The 22,243-nt window shown below is 55.6% G+C and overlaps 1 protein-coding gene across 6 annotated transcripts in view; it reads right to left on the minus strand.

Annotated features, from left to right (window-relative positions):
• Iqsec1 (IQ motif and Sec7 domain ArfGEF 1) overlaps window positions 1–22,243 on the minus strand; it is a 280,229-nt gene that overhangs the window by 76,263 nt on the left and 181,723 nt on the right. For 2 of the 6 annotated variants that reach the window (XM_087207193.1, XM_087207196.1), the window contains exon 3: window positions 13,615–13,659. The exons of 3 other annotated variants lie outside the window; for them this stretch is intronic. In XM_087207193.1, the coding sequence (XP_087063319.1) occupies window positions 13,615–13,659 (45 nt within the window). Of the gene's footprint in view, window positions 1–9,383; window positions 9,512–13,614; window positions 13,660–22,243 lie in introns of those variants that run through there. One more of the 6 variants, XM_087207201.1, reaches the window with a different exon arrangement.

Here is a 22,243-nt window from a genome sequence, read left to right on the forward strand (position 1 = left end):
ACCATGGACTGAAACCTCTGAGACTGTTGGCTGAAATAAAAATTTTTAAAAGGTGTTTATATATTAGATATCTGGCCTTGAACTCATGGCAATCCTCCTGCCTCTGCTACCTGAGTGCTGAGATTACAGGTGTGTGCTACCATACCCAGCTAGATATTTTCTTTTAAAATTAACTGGGTTAGAAAACTGGCCCTGTGTTCTGATTGGGCTTCTTGACCTATATCCCAGAGGGAGGGGACAAATGACATCTGGTGTGAGGTGATACCCCAAATCCTCAATGTAGGATGTGCTAAAAGCAGACAGCAACAAATGCACTCCAAAGATCAAAAGGGAAGGGAGTCTGAGGGTGCAGCTCAGTGGCAGAGCCTTTATCTAGTGTTATACTTTATATCTAGATGTCCCCCAAGGCCTCATGTGCTCATAGGCAGGGCTTTGCGAAGTGACTGGATCATGGGTATGTGATAATAATCAGTGGATCCGTCCATGCTGAGTTTGTAGCTAAATTCAATGTTGAGATGTAAAGCCTGGTGAAGAGGTGGTCACTGTGGGTGTGGACTGAAAGGGTTCATCTCCTTCCTCCTCCCTTGATCCCTCTTTGCTTCCTGGTGCCATGAACTGTTCTCCTCTGGCATGCTGCCCTGCCTTGGAACTAGCCAACTATGGACTGAAACCTCTACAAAACATGAGCCTAAATAGACCTCTCCTCCTTGGAGTTGTGGGTGTGGGCTATTGTGTCCCAGCAATGAGAAAGTGACTAAGACAGCTAGTATGTACAAGGCCTTGAGTTCCATCTCTAGCCTCTACAAAAACAAACAACAAAAATGGGAAAGGATCTATCAGTTGGAGGAGACTTAAAGACACGTACAATGTGTGAATCAGATCGTGTCAGGATCCTGATTTGAACAGACAGACTATAAAAAGACACTTTGGAGCCCCTGTGGGAACACTAAACACAAAAACCAGTATGGAGTGGGGGAGAAAAAAAATCAAACATGGTGGGCAAAGTCATGATTCACGCCGGGATTCTGAGGTCCCCTTACCCAGCAGTTGTTTCCAAATAGATTTCAAATTTCCAACCATAAAAGTTACAAGCAATGCACAAAAGAGTAAATTAACTGGCCTTCATGCTTGAACATTTATTTTCAAAGGAAACTTTATATCACTTCCCAAAATGGAAAACTAGTATCACTTGCTGTAAGTAGAAGGTTACCATGAAAACAAGACAGTGTTATTCAGTTTCACTGGGCTCCTGTTGCTTGCCAATGCGGGTCTGTCCAGTGACCGAGATGCCCCAGGAGAGGCATGTTCTCACTGTCACCAGGTTCACCTCCCAGGAGCAGTAGCCTCAGGTAAGGGCTGCCCAGTACGCTTTCTCACCTCTGCTCCTCCGACGTCAGAGGGGGCGGTGACAGACCTATCAGAGCCTGCTTCTGCTCTGTGGCAGGGAGGACTCAGCCTTAGTAGCAGCCTGGGGCTTCCTGAATCCTTTCACCCCCCCCAAAAGGTTCACTAGCGATCTGGATGAGAAGCTAAAGTTTGCAGTGGGGCAGGGATTGTCGCAGGTCACAGAGCAAGTCTGTGAGGGGCGGATGGACAAGACCAGCCTCCAGGCATGTGATCATCTAGCATTTCTACTGCTCACAGCTATTTATTGAGCACCTACTGTGTGCGGCGCACGGGGCGCTGAGAGGTTAGGGATGATGCAGACACTCAAAGTTGACTCCTTGTGTGTTAACATTGTATCGCATTTGCTTTATCACGGTCTCTGTCTTTCATGAATTCAGACACATGCATATACTTTTAATAAAGTTGTTCTTTTGTTAGTAAGTCACCCACCACAATCCTACTGCCTTGGGGCATCTTTCCTAACAATAAGAACATTTTCTGACAAAATCATGCTGCAGTTTTCAAAATTAGGATCAAAACACTGACTCCATCCTGCTCTCTAATCCTCAGATCTCTTTCAGAGCTTCTGGCACACCTAAGGGTGCCCTCTAGCCCTGAATTTTCAGCCGCACATACAGACACCAGAGGGACCTGCGCTCCCTGATGGCCTCCCAAGAACCCCCACCCGGCCCTTTGGAAGTGGACAGAGTCAGGCGGCACTGAGGACACCGTGCTGCAGTGACTGGTGTGCCCCATGCTGATGCCACAGGATGTGGACGGGCCAGTTCCAGGCCAGCAACCGCAGCACATGGAGCCAGTGCACCCCAGCCCTCTGAGGTGTTGAGCCTGGGGGACAAAGTTCCTAACGCCCCACATGGTGGACCTGGTCATGTGTCATTGTCACTCCTGTCCACCAGCCCTGCAGGCACACGGGGTCTTGGGGCCTGGCCACTGCAGCCCATGTGGAAGTGACACAATAACGCAGGGCAGTAAAGCACACCAGAGCCCATGTTTACTATAGAAGATGACATTTTGTTTGCTTAATTACTGAGTTTTTGGCATTCCCTTGAATTAAACTGTGCTGGGAAGTGAATGCTTGCCTGGACACACCCGAACTCCAGCTCTGAGCTCCAAGTGCTGGACCGGTGGGCACCGATGCTGGGTGTGCAGGGCACATGCACATAATCTGTTTCCCATGGCCTCAGGATGAGCTGAGAACAGGTCTCACACCCACCTCGCAGGGGAAGGCAGAGGGCCTGGACTGCACTGCTATGACAAGTGCTATGATTTGGGTTTTTTGAGACAGGGTCTCACTATATAGCTTAGGCTGGCCTCGAACTTGTGGCGATCCTCCTGCCTCGGCCTCCTGAGCACTGGGATTACAAGCGTGTCTCGCCATGGCCACCTAGGAGACGGGATCTCTAAGAGGTGGTTAGATCAGGAGTGCTCTGCCCTCAGGGATGGATTCTCGCTGCTGTCATGGAAGTGGGTGGTCATCCGGGCAATGGATTCCTCATGTAGGATGAGTGCCACCCCTCTGCCCACCCCCGTGCCTTGTCGCCCTTCCTCCTTCCTCTAGGATGGCACAGCAAGATGCCCTCACCAGGGGCAGCCTCCAATTGATCTTGCACTTGCCAGGCCACAGGACTCTAAGAAATAAGCCCCCGTCCCTCCCAAGTCATGAGTCTCAGCGATGCTGCTGCTTTGGCCACACAGAATGGACTGAGGCTGAGTGAAAAAGAGCATTGCCTGGTGCCCAAACAATGGGCATTTATCTTCTCATCAGGCTGGAGGCCCTGATCAAGATGCCAGACTGGTTTCTTCTGAGGGCCCTCTGCTTGTTGGGTACACGGCATATACACGGATTGGCTCACATGCACATGGAGGCTGACAGACCGAGAGCCGAAGTCAGCCAGAGAGCCAGGATGGTAGGAGGTACACATCCAGTCCAAGTGCCAGGGGACTCGAGGCCCCCCAGCATCTATGTTTTGATTTGCATCATGTCCCAGTCCAAGTGCAGCCAGGTGAGAGGACTCCCTCTTATCGGACCTTCATTCTGTTCAGGCCCTCGACTGATGGACCAAGGTCAGAGAAGGCAACCCACTAGGCGCAGCCTACTAATTCAAGTGTTAACTTCTGCTGGAAGCCTTCACAGATGGAACTAGAATAATGTTTGATCAAATACCTGGGCACCCTGTGGCTCAGTTAGGTGGACACAGAAGCCTGATGTGGTGGTGCACACCTGTAATCCCAGGACTCTAGGAGGTTGAGGTAGGAGGATGGCAAATTCAAGCCCAGCCTTGGCAACTTAGTGACTTAGTAAGACCCTGTCTCAAATATTAAATGAATGAATGAATGGGCCGGGGAGGCTCTCAATTCCCAGCACCTCGCAAGTGGACACATAAGGTCACCTATCATACACGGTGTTCTTACCAGGAGATGGATTAGGGTCCACCCTAATCAATTCACTTCCCACTCATTATCACTTCAATGGCCAGATTTCCAAAAAGGTCCCATTCTGAGGGAGTGAAAGTGACAACTTCAACACAGGACACTCAGGGATGCCAGGTCAGCTCCCACCAGGGTGACAGGAGCCGGGACTTAGCCTGTGAGCCCTCAGACCCAGCCCTTTGGCACCTGCTGGGGTGCCCTGATTTTCTCCAGCAGGCTGACCCATGCAGCGATGGCTGCTGAGGAATGGCTGAGGCAGAGCCACTCGGGATGGGGTCCCCCAGAGACAATGAGTGCTTGTTGGGGAGAACCTGGTAAGGTCTCGACACAGCAAGAATGCTCCCCCAAATCAGAGCTCTATGAATTTAACACCAGCTCCCTTAACTTTCTTTTCTTTTGTTTTATTTTTTGAGACAGGGTCTTGCTGTGTCATTCAGGCTTCCCTTGAACTCACTAAGTAGCCCAGTCTGGCTTTGAACTTGTGGCGATCCTCCTACTTCCGCCTCCCGAGTGCTGGGATGACAGGTGTGTGCCACCAGCCCCAGCCTGGTCAACATTTCACTAGGTTTATTCACCTGAATGCCTGACAATGGGCTGACACTGCCCTCTGGTCATTTCTCATCACCCTCTGGGGCCTTACTCTGGTCTGGCCAAAGCACCTGAGAAAGGAAGCCACACTCACAGGTAACATAAGTCACTCTGCACTGTGTGACAGACTCCTTCCTCGAAGCCCCTCTCCTGCAGGGTGCAGTGTGGTGGCATGGAAACCAAGGGGACTCGGAAGCGTCTTCCTACTTCCTGCTTCTCCCACAAAGGGGTGGGTCATGACCTGAGCTCACCCAATCAAACTCTGCCCTGAGACTTCACAGCCTGCGTAGTGGCCTATGGCTATTCACAGCTACTTTGGAACCCAGCTACCAGGTGCAGGAAAACCCAGGCCATAAGAGAGGCGCCACACAGAGCAGTCCCTGCCCAAATTGCAGATCTGCAGGAAAATGAAACACTATTGTTTTAAACCACTAGGATTTGGAGTCATTTCTTACGAAGCTGTGGGGCTGGAACAGCCACGTGGCTTCATGGAATCATTTGCCTGGATTCATTGACTACATTCCATTCTGTGACCTTAAGCAGATTGCTTAACCTCTCTGGGCTCAGGTTTCCATGTCTGAAATATGGGGGAAATACTAGCATCTGTTGCTTTCCTTCTTTTATCTTGTGGTGCCCGGGATGGAAGCCAGGCAAGTGCTCACCACTGAGCTGCACCCCAGCCCACCAGCACCAGTCTATTGTGAGGATTAATGGAGTTGGCATACACGAAGCACTCAGCACACAGAAACACTCAACGGATGCAAGCAATGACCACTATAGTCAGAGGGGCCGGAGAGAGGGGCCTGTAGGGTCTCCTCCAGCTACCCGGCCACCCAGGACGCCCGCTGCTTCACCCCTCCTTGCAAGACTGAACCCCGAGGATTTCAGTACCAAGTGTAGCAAGGTTGTGGAGACAGAGACTCACATCAAATGCCAAAGCACTGGCACAATCACTTTGGAAAGCAATTCTGCTAAACCCAGTGAGGCTGAAGATACTAATGTCCTACCCTGCTCTATAATTTTATTTTATTTTTTGAGGAGGGGAGGTCTCATTATGTTGCCCAGGCTGTTCTTGAATTCATGGACTCAAGTGATCCTTCTGCCTCAGCTTCCCAAGCAGTGGGCACCACAAGTATGTCCCAGCACTCCCGGCTACACTTTTTGAAAAATGGGGCACCACCTAAATCCACGCTAAAGGAGAACAGATGTATTTAGATTGGGATGTATTTGTGTGGAAGAATACTGTATACAGTGGACCTTCAAGTTACAACCAGCCTGACATACAAACAACTTGGGTTACAACTGGAATCTTAATTTTAACTTATGAGCAAAGTCTTGAGTTACAACCCAAATGCCAGGCACTTGTGCTTCCAGATGATCTCAGATACAGATTTAATCCCTAAAGACTCCTGGAAGGAACATTACAGCATCGTTTCCTGTGTGGGGCTCACTGAGAAATCCTGGGCCAGTGTCTTAAGGACATTGAGATCCTCCTGTACACATGAGAAAGACTTTGAAGGCCGTGAACTGAGTTCGTAAGTCAAGGGTCCACTGTACAAATGAAAACAAAGAATGAGGACAATACTTAGCAACATGGATCAATCTCACCAATAAAATGTTGAATACAAAAAGCAAATCGCATCTTCAAGAGATATTTGCTGCCCATGTTCACAGTAGTATCACTCACAGTGTCCAAGGGGTGAAAACAACCTAAGAGCCCACCAGTAGATGAAGGGATAAGCAAAATGTGGAATTACATACACAGTGGGATATTATTCAGCCTTGAAAAGGAGGAAATTCCAACATATTCTGCAGCATGGATGAACCTGGTGACATTATGCTAAATAAAATAACTCAGATGCACAAGCACAAATACTATAGGAGTCCACTCATCTGTGGTCTCTACCTAGAGCAGCCACATTCAGGGAAACAGAGTAGCATGGTGGAACCAGGAGCCGGGGTGGGGGTGGGGAGCTAGTGTGGTGTGGAGACGGAGTTTTGCTCTGGGGAGATGAAAAAGCTCTGGAGATGGTGGCAATTGTTCCACAAAGGTGAAAATGTATCTAATGCACTTAAAAACCAGTTACAGTGGCAGATTTTACATCCTATCTACTTTACCACAATTAATGCTTTTATTTTAAAGTAGGAGAGTATTATACCATGCATCTAAAGTTTAAAAACATGCAAAACAATGTTGTGTTATCAAAGTTACAAAAATGAAAAGTGAAGCTGGGTGTGGTGGTGCACACCTGTAATCCCCAGCACTCCGGAGGCTGAGGCAGGGGGATTTCGAGTTTGAGGCCAGCCTGGACTACAAAGCAAGATCCTGTCTCAAAAACATAAAAACAAAAACAAAAAATGGGAAATGTAAACACCAGATAAGGGGTCCATGCTGGTTTGGCTTTGGGGGTCGGGATGAGTGGGACCCAGGGCCCCCACCCCATTGGAACAGGTGGGCTCTGTAGCTGGGGAACAGAGCCTCTCTGTGCTCTTCTCACCTGCTCTGCGGCACTCATGGAAGCACCCTGAGGGCTGCTGGCTGTGGGGGGCTTGGGGGAGGGTGCGTCGCCCCCCCACGATGGCCGAAGGGCCCACCGATCGCACCCTAAGGAGACAGAATGTGAAGCCACCACGAAGGCCTCTCGTTTCTGATTGGAGTCCGCTGCTCCTTGCTCCTCCCCAGCCCCGCCTCTGGCAGCACTCCAGGATTTATTCTACATTAATTTAAGATCGCTAATGAAGAATAATTAACAGCTTCCAGGGAGCCTGGCACACCCTGTGTTTAGAAGTGGTTAATTATGCATTGTCTGTGAAACACCCCGTTCATACGCTGTAAGTTTTGGGTCGCTGTTTTAAATAATGGGATATGGCAGTGGGCGAGACGCCAAGCGGCTCCACTGGCAAAGCCTTTCTGTCTGGGCAATGCTCGCCGAGCCCCCATCCTGGCATTAGCCCTGTTCTTCCCACAGGAGCTGTGGGTTATGGGCTCAGTGCCCCCTTCCTCCGCTTCATAGAGTGCTGAGCTGCAGGAGGCTTAGAGGGACAGTGGCTTCTCCAAACTCCCTGGCAGGGGCCGGCTGGACCACAGAGCAGAAATTTGTGCCCACCTAGTTCTCAGTCATGCCAGGCACAGCCCTCAGCCAACACATTTGTTGATGCTGTGATCACCTTTGATGGTGCCCTTCTCTGCCTGGAAAAACTCCACTCCTGTATCCAGGTGCAGCTCAGGCGCCACCTCTTGCAGGAAGCCCTCCTGATGTATCCTATCGCTGCAGGGATGGCTGAACCGCCCTGGTTTCTCCCCCATCCTTAACTTCCGGGTCTTGTTAATTTGCCTTCCACTCCCAACTGCAGCTCCGTCCTCCCCATCTTGGCCGGCAAACTGCTCTAGGCACTCACTGCCAGGCCCGGGTGTCACCCTCCACGGAGACTCTGGCCATGACCCTGTCCCTCCACCAGCCCTGGGTTCAGATATGAGCCCAGAATTCACCTCACGCAGCTGCCTCACTGGACCGCAACTGACACTCAAGGACACAAAGCCGGCCACACACAGCAGAGACAAGGGGACTGATGTGGGCAGAGGGCTTTCCGGGCCCTTGACATCCGCCCTGGGGGCCTCAGGAGCAAACTGGGGGTGCCGAGGGCCCCAGGGGTGCCTGCTCTGGTACGGCCGTGCTGATGGGGCGCAGGGTGGCCTCTGCCTGGCACCGGCCCAAGAGCAGGACTTCCTCTCCAGGCCGCCACACACCCCTTGGCGAGAGCTCATTGGGAGAGAAAAGAGAAGCTCCATGCTTTCCCAGAGCCTCTCGCATGCTAATGGCTGTGGACTTATGTCGGGAGCGATGCTACATAATTTTAGGGTAAAATCATTTGGTTAGCCTAGTTCTCTTGCCTACAGCCCAGCTACAGAATAACTCCAGTTTGGCCTCCGGTCACAACTGAGACTTCAGTGATCCAGTGATGCTGTGATTCTCCAGGACAAGAAACATCCTGGGAGAGCAAACATCTGCTCAGTTCCTCGATGTTCTTGGACTGTTAACATCTTGTTTGCCTGAGATGTCCTGAACTCTCTGCGAACCTTCTGTTACACCTTGTTTATCCCAATGTGAACTATTGAACTCTCTGCAAGTCATTTGTTACGAGGTACTGAATAAAAGGTGTGGTAAGCTGGGGCTTTTGTCTTTGCCGCCCAGAGCAGCACTGATCAGACCCAAAGCTCGGCTTCTTCTCAGTCTCATTTTTCTACCTTTCCTGTAATTCCCTGTGTGCTGCCGTGGCTCGCAGGAGACCAAGACTCACTGCAGAGGTTCTGGTAATGTCCCCTTCCCCTGTTCCCTACAGATTTAAGCATGTGAAATCAGGAAAAACTCATTCTCTCGGAACAGACGGAATAATTTCCTCCTCCAACTGTTAATTACGCGCCATTAAAGGTACCCACAGGGACAGCGGTGTGGTGCTGCCCGGCTGGCCTGGGCGTGGGCATTTCTGGAGCCGGGTGTGCATGTGGACAACACACACACACACACATGCACACACAATCTCAGTGGTGAGAACATTTGGGCCTGTGGTCCCTATAGCCCTTGTTACTTCAGAGCAGCCCCCACATCCCACAGTATATCAGGTCCCAGCCCCTAAAGGTGGGCAAACAGAGAGGGAAAGTGACCTGAGAAAGCCACACAGCAAGGGAAGAGACACGAACTTCCACCTCTGACCTCCAAGCAGGGGGTCCCCCTGCTGTCATGCAGGCAGTGTCCCTGCAGATACCCAGGTTCGGGACAGGAAGGGAAGGAAGGCAGAGTTAAGCCAAGTGGCAATGCCAATGCCGCTGCCAGTCCTGGCCAGGGGCAGGGACCCCACGCCAGGACAAGAGGCCCAAACTTGTGCCGACGCAGAGAGAACTTTCCCTGGAGGTCACAGCCCCCTGGTGGCCCAGGCCTTCCCGGATGAGGCCAACTCACCTCCTATAGGCCCCTTGCAGTGGCTGCAGGCACAGGAACTGCCAGTAATCCAGGCAGAAGGCCTTGAACTTGATCATTTTCGCCTTTCGGCCTCCAGCCGGACTCCACAGAGGCAGAGGGGCTGGCTGGCGTTGGAGCACTGGCTGCTCCAGCTGCCCCGGTGGCCCTGCTCACATGGCCCGGCCCTGCCCGCGCTGTGCAGCGAGTACAGTGCACGCCTCCGATACAAAGAGCTGCAAACACAAAAGCCAGGCGCCTCATTCACGCGCCTGCCCCGCCAGGCTCACTCGGCTGCCACTGCCTCCGGATGCTGGCGCTTCTGGGGGCTCCCCTGGGGGTCCCCAGGGCAAACCAAGGCAGCTCTGGCTGTGTGTGGTTGCGGGGGCCCCCAGTCCATCCTCCGGGGGGCTTGGATGCTAGTGGCCCTGCGAGGATGTTTTTCTGACCAGGCTGCTGGGGCTCCTGGTGGCCGAGCCGTCACCTGGCCGAGAAGGAAGCTGTCCACCTTCTGGCCTGGTTGAGTAGCTAAGGACAGGGACGTCCCCGGGGAGCAGGGACGGAGGACTCCACACGCCAGGGAGGCACCGGCCTCCTTTGCCACCCCAGTGGCATTCAGCAGAATCCCGGTCTGGCCCGCACTTTGAGGGAAAACTCAGCGCAGAGCCACATGCATGGTGCCAGCAGTGGTGGGGACAGGCAAGAAAGACTGACAGGGAGGCCAGGCACCGTTGCCCGGGCAACAGGGACACATTGATAAAATCTAAAATGGAACCGAGATGACAGCCGCTCATTGGCTGCCAGGAGGGGACTCCTGTCGCTAACAGGGGAGGGTGGGAAGGAAGCGGCTGGGCTGAGAGGCCTGGCCAGCCAGAGGCATTGTTGGCCAGGGGACACAGTGACTCCATGGGTCATGGGAGCTGGCAGTCCTACAGGCCAGGGGCAGAATCGCCGGGTCGCCCTGTGTCTGAGCTCTGCTTTGCTGGCAGATTGCAACCCCCACCCCAGCAGGTCCTTGAGCCCTCCTGACCCCTCCCTTGACCCTGGTTCGATTCCTGCACTCCTGCTGGGTAGGGGTTGGTGCTCGCTCTCTGCCACAGTCTGCTCATTTACCTGTTTACTAGGTGAACCGCCTACGAGCGTCTTGAGGTGGGAGCCCCATCTCTCCCTAGTGTCCAGCCGGCACCATAGCTAGAGGATCAGAGACAGGAAGGCCCTCGGGGCCCAGGTCCCCTCCTAATTATGCCACACGTGTCCCCTCCAGCCCTCTTTGTTTACAAAGCCGAGGTCTCAGCTCTCCTCCCAAGGGGAGCCTCCCTACCCAGACTCCCCAGAGAGGAAGAGGAACCCCCGCCCCGGGGTGCTTGGCCTCAGATGGGAACTGGTCCCACAAAACAGGCTGGCCTTTGTTGCCCTGGGCAAAGCTGCTGGTCTTCTAGGAGCAGGCAGGGACCCAGGGCCGGATGCCACCCCTCACGGAGCCACACGGCAAAGCAAACGAGCTCTGGGGGGCGACTGGTCACCACTCTGTACCCGGGCAGGCATCTGGCCATGCCTGGAGAAATGCCTGGTTGTCACCACAGGAGAGGAGGAGCTACTGGCTCCCTCTCACTATGTAGCCCAGGCTGGCTTCAAACTTCTGGCAATCCTCCTGCCTCAGCCTCCTGAGTGCTGGGATTACAGGTGTGGGTCACCATGCCATGCTCTAGAATCATTTAGAGGCTGATAAACACCCCACAGAGCGGATCGAAGGACAGCCCCCAACCCAGAAAGCCCTGGCTGCTACATCAGCAGTGTGGAGGCTGAGAATTCGGGATCCTCCCGGGAGCACGCAGCCAGTCGGGGAGGGGCCCACTGCATCATCAGGACACAGGACACAGGAAACCAGGGAGAGCGAGGCAACAGCTGGGGGTGGCCATCTGCCCGGGGGGCCGCGCCTGTGTGCCAAGGTGGCTTGGGCTGGCCAGCCGCCCCCAAGCACCGCCCACCGGCTCCCCTGGGACAGGGACATTAGTTTCCCCCTCACGCCCAGCCCAGTGGAGGGAGCAGGCTTTGTCTGGATTCCCAGGCTGTGCTGCATGGGGGCGGGGCTGGCCTGGCCCAGCTGCGCCTGCTCCACCTGGCCCAGGGGGGGCCCCAGGCCTGCAGAGGAGCCATGGGGAGAGGAGCCCTGGGCCCTGGGGATGGGGCTGATGCCAGGGCGGGCTCCTTCCGGCCTCTGGATCGCGGTTTTCCTCGTCTGCGACATGGGAGCATTGCTCTGGCTCTGCTGGTGTCCCCTGCAGGACGCAGGATGGCAGAGACGGGGACAGATCCATTTCCAACTGCCTCGTTGCCGTCCTCAGATGCCAACCTCGCTGGGCCACAAGGCCTGGCACTGGCTCCTCCCCGGGAGCTGAGCACTTCTAGACTTTGGGGAAAGTTGCCTCCTCAGAGTGGTCTCTTCTGAGCACCCTCCTGCCACAATCCATTCCCTCTGCCTCACTTTATCTTTCTTCCTAGCTCTAATCACACCTGACCCATCATTAAGAATTATTTCTGAGCCAGGCGTGGTGGTGCACGCCTGTAATCCTAGTACTCAGGAGGCTGAGGCAGGAAGATTGCCAAAAGTTTGAGGCCAGCCTGGGCTACATAGTGAGTTCAAGGTCAGCCTGGGCTACACAGTGAGATCCTGTCTCACAAAACCAAGAACCAAAACCAAAATAAAATAATCATTTCTCTGCATGTGGGTTCCCCAGCCTGTTCCTGACTCAGAAACCAGGCAAAGGTAGGGTGTGACCCCACACCCTGAGCGCCTTCACACCTAGGTCCTTGGGAAGTACAGCTGAATGGGGTGGGGTCGATGGGGTCCTGCTCCCCCTGCTCTGACCCCTGGCACTGCTCCCTGGGGACGGAAAGCCTGGTTCTTTGGCTTCCCGGCCCAGGTGGCCACTGGCCTGCCTGGTCTGGCGAGGGCTGGCTTGGCCTTGATGGTGGATGCAGTGGGCCCATGGGTTGAGTGGGGGACTCAGGACAGAGCCCTCAACTGCAGACACCAGGATCAAAGAGCCCCCTCACCCAGAGCTCTCCTGGCCTGGCCACAAGCAGGGCGCCTGACCGTCCAGCTGGCAGAGGGGACAGGCCAGCCACGCTGCCATCAGCAAGCAACGTGGGGCTCAGCCACACACAGAAGTCTCTGGAAGCCTCCTCCCCGGGCCCCGCCGGCTCTGCTATGGATGCCCGAGCTGGTCCAGTGGGGCATTCAAGTGTGTCGTCCCCGGGGGCCACAATGGGGCATGGCCAGTGTGTGTGACCCGTATCACCGTGATGGTGCAAGGCCTGCACACTGGGGGTCCTCCGGTGAACGCTGCCAGGACCACAGCACATGCTCACTCCACCGTCGCACAATCTCACACACACGGGCTCCAGGACATTTGCATGCCTGCTTCCTCCCACCGTCAGTTCCAGCTGCAAGCCCCAAGCTTTGGTGACTTTGGCAGGGGGCCACGACCACGGTCAGGCAACTGTTCTATTGGGTGCAGCCATGCAGTGTGCATGGACAGAACCGTGCAGGTGTGTGTGTGCGCGTGCGCGCGCAAAGGCTGGCTCTCTGTCCTCCAGAAGTGCACCTAAGCGGGCTCAGGGATGCCGTCGCCTCTTGGCCACCGTCACAGTCATGACAGAACAGCCACCTGGGCCCCGGCCTTGGTCCCGGTCCACTTGTTGTCCCCCGTGCCTCACAGGTCAGCCTGTCGCCACCTCTCCGGCTAAGCCAGCCCCACTTCCTGCTTCCAGCCCAAGCTGTGTGCAGCTTATCTTTCTTGGATGTGAGACTAGGAGCCAAGGTTGGCTGGCTTCTAAACCGGGGACCTCCGCACCCAGCAAGATGCCCGAGCCTTCTTGGTAAAAACAGAAAGCTCTTTCCAGAAGCCATGGAATGGGGACACAGGACACAAAGCACACAGGGCAGAGGCCTCAGCGCCACAGGGTCCACCATGCCCAGGCGGCCAGCACACAGATGAGGTCAGGCTCCTCCCTGGGCTGCACCCAGGTGGCCAGGAGCGGCTACTGCAGGTGGCCCTCAGGTACGAGGAGCCTTGGGTCGCAAGCAACCAGCAGTGAGCCTGGTCCCGAGCCCGGGCTTTGAGCTGAGTCGGACCTTAGGTCCCTGAGGGAATTTTAGGGCCAAACAGTGGAGTTCATGTCCCCCACAGCCTGTGGGGACCATCCCGGCAGAGCAGAGGGGAGACAGTACCTGTAGCGGTCAGTGGAGAGGCTGCTTCTGGTCTCCAGGGAGCTCCTGGGGTGGCAAAAGTGAGACAGGGTTACCGATGTCCCCACACACAAGAAGTCCCCACGGGGACCCTGCCAGCTCAGGCCTGGTGAGAAACCATGTGCTTTCCTGCTTCTGACAGGGTGGCTGGGAAGCTGCTGTGCCCCACTGCTCATCCCAGCTCAGGGGCCCTTGGGTGACATCAGTCCATTTGCTCCTGGTTCAGATGGGGACAGTGAGGCCCAGGGACAGGAAGTGCTGAAGGCAGGGTCACCCAGAGGCAGGGGCCAGGGTGGGCTTGCTTTTCTCCCAAGGCCGGGGCTGGAACTCAGGTCCCTCATGTACTAAGCAGGTGCTCTATCCTGAGCCACACCGCAGCCCTGGGCTGGACCAGAGGCCACACGCTCCTCCTTGAGAGGCCACCCTTGATGTCCCCACAGAGCCTCAGGTTCAAGCCCACCCAGCCTCAAAGCTGGGGAGCCCAGGAGCCGGGCTCTGTCACGGCCTCTGCCTGGTGACACACCCCGGGGTCCATATCTCCAGGGTCGAAAGTTGGGGAGCAGCCTGTCCCCCAATACAGCCTGTCCCTGCCCCTGGGGGAGCAGCTGTGAGGACACAGACACATCCGGGAGATGGTGCCACACCTCTCCTCAGCGCCAGGCCATCTCTCATGGGACTCTGAGGCTGCTCTGTGAACCTGTCCCCCACCCAGGCCTTGGGACCCAGGGTTCCTGTGTTGGCCACCGCAGGCTTGGACTTGCTGAGCCAATGCTGGTGCCTGCCATGGGCCATCGGAGCAGCATAGCTCTGCTCTAGGAGCCACTCCCAAGGGCTCCGCCCGGCCGGCACCTGCCCTTCCCCAGCTCCCAAGAGCTGCACAGACCCCTGGCCAGGCACCCTGGGCTCAGAGGCTCTGCTGTGGACCAGTGACCTGGTGCCAAAGCCCCGAAGGGAAGGAGCCATGACGGGTGATGGCAGCAGCCCCTGCTCGGCCCCTGGACTGTTCTCCACCCCCAGGGCACCAGGGGTCTGAGCTCTGGGCCAGCGTGGGCTTCGGGTGGACACGTGACTTGCCAACTGGCAGCACCGGTGTGATGCCACAAGATGCCACAAGACACTGCTGCGTCCCCTGGCCACCAGCCACCTGCACAGGGACTGGTACCCCACTCTAGGCGTGCTCTGGCACATCGGGATGACATGGGTCTCCTGGCCCCAGGCAGGAAGCCTGCTGTGTGCCAGATGCCCTTCCCACTTTCTCCTCTAGTCCTTCTGTGAAGTCCCATACCCCTTACAGATGCTGAAAGTCAATGCCAAGACCTTTGTGCACTGTCTCTGTCTACTTGTCTTAAAAAAGATATATATGTATATATATGTATATTACAAACATATACACATATACACACACACACACATATGTATATATGCATTATTGCCTGTTTGTTTGCTTTTGTCTTTTGAGACAAGGTCTCGATATATAGTTCAGGCTGGCCTCGAACTTACTATGTAGCCCAGACTGTCCTCAAACTCCAGGGCATCCTCCTGCCTCAGCCTCCTGAGTGCCGGAATGACAGGCAGCACCACACCGGGCTGGGTGACTGCGCACCTGGCTCCCACCCAGGCCGACTCCTCCTTCCCTCTCTCCCTTCCTCCCGTCCTTTCCTCTCTCGAAGGCCTGAAATCACAGTGATTGCTGTGTGAGCAGCTGCTAAGGGCTGGGTGTGCAGGCTTCACTTTGCAGTAGTAACGAATTTGTCCACCCCACCTTCCTGTGACACCCGGGTCCAGCAGGCTGCCTGGGTTCGGGCTCTGGGCATTGTCTGCTAATCTGTGGGGCTCTGCACTGCCCTACCTGTGTCCCTGTCCCCCACCCAGACTCCACACACCCCCATAGCCCTGCTAGGGCTGGCTCTGCCAACTGTCCTGCTGGGCCATGCTGGCCGCAGCCACCTGTGACCGCCCCTGCTGGTGTGTGCCAGTGACAAACCCTTCCTAAGCCCCACGTGATTGTTGAGGAGAAATGTGATCCCATCCCCAAAAGACAAAGTGTCTTAGCCAGGAGTGGTGGCACACACTTGTAATCCCAGCACTGGGTAAGCTGAGGCAGGAGGATCTCTGCAAGTCTGAGGCCATCCTGGGCTACACAGTGTCTTATAAATCACAAAGCACCACTGTTAGAAACCCACCTGGCTAGTATTATTACATATAATGGTGTATCTTTTACAGAAATGTTGGAGTTTAAAATTAAGACCTGAATTCGAGACACATCCAGGTTACCTGTTCAAATCCAGCTATGCCACATTGTAGCTGTGTGACCTCAGGAAAGTGAATGACCCTCTCTGTATCTGAGTTTGGTTTCCTCATCTGTTTTGGTGTTTCAGGAAGATTAACTTACATACATATATATTATTAATGCATGATACCAATTCTATAAAATATGAATGTTTCCAAGTATGACGGTGCACACCTGTAATCCCAGCACTTGGGAGGCTGAGGCAGGGGGATCACTTCAAGTTCCAGGCCAGTCCTGGCTACACAGTGAATCCAAGGCCACCCTGAACTATACAGTGAGACCTTGTCACAGAACAAAACACAACACAACAACAGAAATGCCCAAGAGCATGCCTACTGGGTCCTGCAGCAGGTGCATGCTTAGTTTTAAAACAAACTAGCAATTGCTTTCCAGAGCAGCCGGCCGTCCCACTGTCGGACCCCAGTGCCAGTGGGATGACTGAGGAGTGAGGCTGTCTCTCCTCACCCCTCCTTGGATCCTGGTCCTCTCCATTTTTCTCTTCTGAGCATTTGGATTGCTCTGTAGGTAGTGCTAGCTGGCTGTGGTTCTAATTTGCATCTCCCGGACTTCAAATCATCCCTTCCATCCTAGCATGTGCACTGGTGAAGTGTCTGGCTGTGTGCACCCCTCTTTTTAAAAGCCCCCCAGGTGGTTCTGTTGGGTAACCAGCAACCCCGTGGGAGCTGTCTGAGGTCAGCGCACTGTGCATGCCCTGGGGTGAGCGTCCTCCCGGGCACCCTGTGTTTTGTGGGAGGAATCCCAGGTGGGGCGGGGGAGGGGGTCCTGGACCACCTTGGTTCCTAGGGAGACCATGGAGAATGGGCAGAGGGCGGCTCTGGGACCCCGTGGAACCCCTGCTTGGGGCAGCAGCTTTAAGTCCCAGATACTCTGCGGCCAGGCTTGCAGTGGGAACCCGAGTGGGCTGAGCCTGTTTAGAGCCAGGGCACCCGGGATGGAGCCTGAGGCATGGAGGCTTCAGACCCCTTCAGGCCCGGGAGAGGTCATTTGTGGGGTTTGCCTCAGCTCCCAATGGGGCAGGGAGCTGCACGGTTCTCCTCCCTGGTATTAAAAAATCACGGTCCCAGTACCAGCTGTGGAAGGAAGGGCTGAACACAGCAAGGAAAATGAAGGCGTCTGCCTGCCATTCCCGGACACCCAGGAGACTATTTCTGGACCCTTTCCACTGGATCTTGCTCAGCACAGGCGCCAGTGCCTGGGTGCGTGTGTGTTTCACCTCTGCTCTGTGAGACAGCTTCCCTGCTCGCCACATCCCATGGGGGTGTTTGGGACTGGAAAAACAGCCCGCCCGGCCCTTGAGCTGGCCATGGGGACACTGGCACGCACCTCTCCCAGGCCAGGCCAGGGTTGGGCTTGGCACTGCCCGACCCGAGCCCACCGCGTAAACAAGGCTGTGGGGAGCAGGTCTTCAACAGGGCTTTGTGCACGGCCGGCCACTCCTGAGGGCCGCATGCCTGGAAGTTCGGGCACCGGGCGGGGGGGGGTGTTTTCCTGGCCCCGGGTACACAGAGGCTGATGGTGAGGGCTGGGCCCTGGCCACTCCGTGCACACAGGGACTTCTGAGGCAGAGACAGAGAAGGGAGGAGGTGGCCCTGGACCCAAATCCAGCAAAGTCTCCCGCCTGCCAGGGCTGGGCCGTCATGGATGGGGTCAGACGCCCCCTGAGGTCCTCCAGGACGGAGTGAGAAGCCACAGGACATCGCCCAAGCCCTGCCTCCTGATCTGGGGGAGGTGGCTGCTGTCCTACAACCTCTGCCCTGTGTCCTGCTCTGGCCGCCCCGCCCAGGAGCCTCTCTCTGAGGAGACCACGGAGAGCTGCTGTCCACTTGCTGTTGGCTTTCCTGACTGGTTCTGGCCCACAAGGGCCCTGCCCATTGGCCTGGCGGTCCCAGATGGGCACAGTGAAGTGACTGTTCTGGCTTGGGCTCCATACCCTTCATCTTGCCAGGCTGCCCTGCCCTAGAATCTGGAAAATTCCCCACTGCACACAACTCATAATAGCTAAATCTTGAAAGTGGCCTACATGTCCATCAACAGATGAATGGATAAAGAAAATGTGTTTACACACAATGGAGCACTACTCTGGCATAAAGCAGAAACTTGAGTCATCTGTAGGAAAATGGAGGCACCTTGAGGCCATAATGGGAAGTGGAATAAATCAGACACACAAGCTTCAATATTGACTATGAGAAACTGAAAGTACAAATAAAAAGCAACATAAGAGTTAGGTAATAAGGAGATAGATCTCTTGCAAAAGGGAAGGTGTCCAAGAGATAGAAGGGGTGGGCAGGAAGGAGAGAGAAAGGGGATGCAGAAGGAATGAGGATGTGCGAGGTACATGCACCGACTCCCCACAATAAGCGAAATCATTATGCACTGAGAACATGGACTAATAGCTGCATGCGGTGACACAGCCGTAATCCCAGCACTCAGGAGCCTGAGGCAGGAGGGTTACCAGGAGTTCAAGGCCAGCCTGGAGTACATAGCAAGACCTTATCTCAAAAAACAAAAACCACAAAAACAAACAAAAAACATGTACTAATTTCTTTAAACCGAGGAAAGACACCCCCCCACCACCACCACTGCAGGGTAGGGATGTCTCAGAAGACACAGGCAGAGCTCAGGGCCCTGGGGTGGGACTTGGGCATCCGGGACCCTTCTGGGTCTCAGTTTCCCTTCGCAGCGCAGGAAGTGTGTCTAGAGGAGTCACTGGCTTTGGCAGGCAGGTGGGCGAGGCCCAGGCCCTGTCAGACAGTGAGTCACTTGTGCAACCTGGGGCCATGCAGTGCTGGGGTTGCACTCACATCAGGGCCCCAGGCGGCTGGCTCAGCAGTGGCCTCTCCCTGGGCACTTGTGCCAGAGCCCCACAGACGCCTGCAGCTGCAGATAGAACTGAACCCTATGCACGGCCTTCCCTCCATACACCAGGACAATGTTGAATTTCTCAACGAGGCACAATAAGATGTGAGCCGCAACAACTAATAACACAACAGGACAATTATAACAACGCACTGTAATAAGGGTTATTTAAGACTTAGGGACGATTTCCGGAATTTTTCCGTTGGATTGTTAGACCTTGGTGGACCACAAGGAGCCAAACCATGGAAAACAAACACTGTGGCGCCAGGGCAGGGGAACCACTGAAAGCGCGTTTCACACTGTGTGACCCCAGAGCCCCACTCTACAGATGTGGAAACTGAGGGACCCAGAGGTGATAGGCATCTAAGATGGGTGCTCAAAGCACAGGGCCGGACAAGCATGGAGGGGACAGAGATGGTCACTACCGGGTGTGGACAAAGAAAGACTATAATCACAAAAGCAAAGTCCCCTCAAAGGGCACAGAAACTACAAGGTGATGGAAGGGACGGGGACCTCCTTGATAAAGCTTCCTGGAAAGTGCCCCCTAGTCTTTGTTTTTCTGTTTTGTTTTGTTGTTCTGAGATAGGCCCTTGCTATATAGTTCAAGCTGGCCTTGAACCTGTGGTGATGCTCCTCCCTCAGCCTCCCCAGTGCTGGGATCACACACGCATCATGCCTGGCTCCTAAAAAGGCTCAATTGTTAAATAGCCAATGAACTCATGGTTCAAAGGTGCAGAGAGGGAGGGAGGGCTGGGTCTTCGGCAGTGGAAGGCCAGGGGTCTGGAAAGAGATTCTCTGAGCCCCGGGGGCCCTGGCACAGGGCTGGAGTGTTTTGAACAAATAGGAAGTGCTCACCAAGCCTGAGCTAGCGTCCTCCCTTCTGCTCCACTGCCATGCAGAGCTCCGGGCAGGCAGGTAGCAGTGGCTCTGGCAAGAGAATCAGGTGATCTGGGCCCCCAGGGCAAGCTGGTGACCACAGCAGGAAATGAGCCAGTGGTCAGTTCCGGCCTTGTCTACTTCCTTCCTGAGCTTCCTTTGCCCTTTGGTCCCAACAAGGTCACTGTCCCAAGCCTGTTGTCCCCCTCATCAAAGCCCTGACCTCCAGTCGCAGGGAACCAAGTGCCCCAAGGGCCTCTGTGGGCCCCTTAGTCTCTCTGTAACAGGAGCCCCACCTGGAGGAGGCCATCTGGGGACAGCACTGCCCCTCACCAGGTCCCCGAGCCAGACCGCTAGGTGCCATGGGCCACAAAGCCTGGATGCTTCCTCTGCCCCTGCCACCCTGGCCTCAGGCTGGGTCTCAGAGGGCCCCCATCAGGCTCCCCAGTCAGGCCACTTCAGGCTCTGCCTAGCGAGCCCCTCCACCCGCCTGGGCCAGGCAGGGCGTGGCATCTGGACAGAGTAACCTGTAGAGGGAAAGACAACACGCCCAGGCTGAAGGGGACACGGGCGCCCTTCAGTGCTGCTCAGGCCGGGGGACACTTGGCTGCTCGTCCAGACCCTCCAGGCAGCCACTCCAGGGCCAGCACGGAGTCCACACCTACGCCGGACTGGTGGTGGGTGCCACAAAAAGCCTGACTCTACCCCGGGTGTGCGCAGATGGCTGGGGGATCTGGGCAGAAGCCCCACCCTCTCTGGGCTCAGGTTCTGGGCTGGACTGTGGGCTCCTGGAAAGGCACCTGTCCAGGCCCAGGTGATACAGGTCAAGGGCCCGGCTGAGGAGGAAGTGGAGCCACAGCACAGCCCAACTCTGGCAGGCGGACAGGGCAGCTGGGTCTGTTAGAGCAACAACCGCACTGCCTGCAGGGGCCCAGGGTGGCAGAGTCCTCATCCCCAGCTCACAAGGCTGTGGTCTGAGGACAGGAGGCTCCCTCCCTCGCCAGCACCCTGAGCAGCACATGCCGGGACCCCCGCACAGGGATAGGAGCTCCAGCTGCGGAATCCTAGTGGTCCTCCCCCTCTAAGCAAAGTGGTCCTCGCTTAAGAATCTGGGGCTGCGTTTCACAGATGGGGGCACGAGACAGGCAGCGGGCACCCAGGCACGCCGGCCTCCCCTCCGACTTCCTCCCCGGGAGGCCCAATGCTGCCAGGAAGGGTCTCCTCCTGAGGTGCCAGTGAGGAGGATCTGAGGTCAACCTGGGATAAACGGAGAGTGCTCTGGCTGTCACACAACACCCTATGCACCCTAGATTTTGTCTTTTCTTCTTCTTAAGGAGGAAAGATGAAATAGCAAGAAAAAGGGTTCTGGTTTGCAGGTCCTGGCTGGCAAAGAAAGAGGAAGTTATACCAGCTTGGTGGGGGGCATGGCATAAGGGCTCCTGCGACTTGCCAGGTGTGTGGCACCCCCTCTCCTGACCCTGTCCATGGGGCTCTGGGGGTGCAGAGCCCGTGGAGCAGGTGCTGCGCTGGGGCGCTGGGGCACCGGGCTGGCCTTCCTGTGCTTCAGCCACGGCTTGGGCAGCCTAGGGCTTCCACCCACTCCCGCTTGGTCTGGACTTGCCCCAAACCGGCCACGCTCCCCTCTAACCACTTCTCTAGCCTCAGTTTACCTACCAAAAACCCCACATGCATGTGACCCTCCCTCTTCCATTCTCAGCGAAGTGGTTAGGATGCTGACCCCCGTGCCGGGCTCCAGGGGTGGTCCTTCACGGCCCCAGATGCTCTCTTGGCCTTGGATGGCCACGAGGCCCAGGGCTGACTGGCGAGATGGGGGAGCCTGGATGAGGGGACACATCCCAGCGACAGGACTGGAAGGAAACGGTCACCAAGGGACTGCAGCCCCACGATCCACTTGTTCTGGAGCCAGGTTCCAGGACCCTCTGACCTGAGTTTCCGTCATATGTGATCCAAGAGCCCTAAAACTCTCCCTCGGAGGAGGGGACAGGGCCACCACTGCACTGGGGCCTTACAACCACCCCCTACAAAGTTGGAATCTGCGCAAGCCCATTTTAGAGGAAAGGAAATAACTTCAGAGAGGTGACGCAGTCGGCTACCTGCCACACAATCACTGGGGGGCAGCAGATGAGGGGTTCCCTCCCCGGAGCTCCTGGGAGGGCAGGAAGAGCCCTGGATGGTCTTCACCTCTGCCCAGCCCAGTGGCTCTGCAGCCCTGGATCTGCTCGGGACTGAAGCCCGATCAAGAATGGGGACCACAGAGCCTGGGAACATTTCTCAGCCGACAATGGAGATTAAATGGTAGGAAACGCTTAGCACCATTGCCAGGCTGTTGAGAGACGGCTGTGAATCTCAGCGAGGGTTGTGGTGATTAAAAACGCATCTCACCCCTTATTAACCATTCCGAACAGATGCCAGGGCTGTTGTCACGATGAGGAACAAAGCTCGGAAGCTCTGGAGCCAATAAAGCATCTTGTGATTAGCTTTGCTCTCATCGGCCACCTGCCGAGCTGGGTGCTGTTCCTGCAGCCGGGACGCCAACCTCGAGGGAGG

This window comes from Heterocephalus glaber, unplaced genomic scaffold (assembly GCF_053883595.1).
Source record: "Heterocephalus glaber isolate CG9 unplaced genomic scaffold, H.glaber_assembly_v1.0 deba00000768, whole genome shotgun sequence".
NCBI lineage: Eukaryota > Metazoa > Chordata > Mammalia > Rodentia > Bathyergidae > Heterocephalus > Heterocephalus glaber.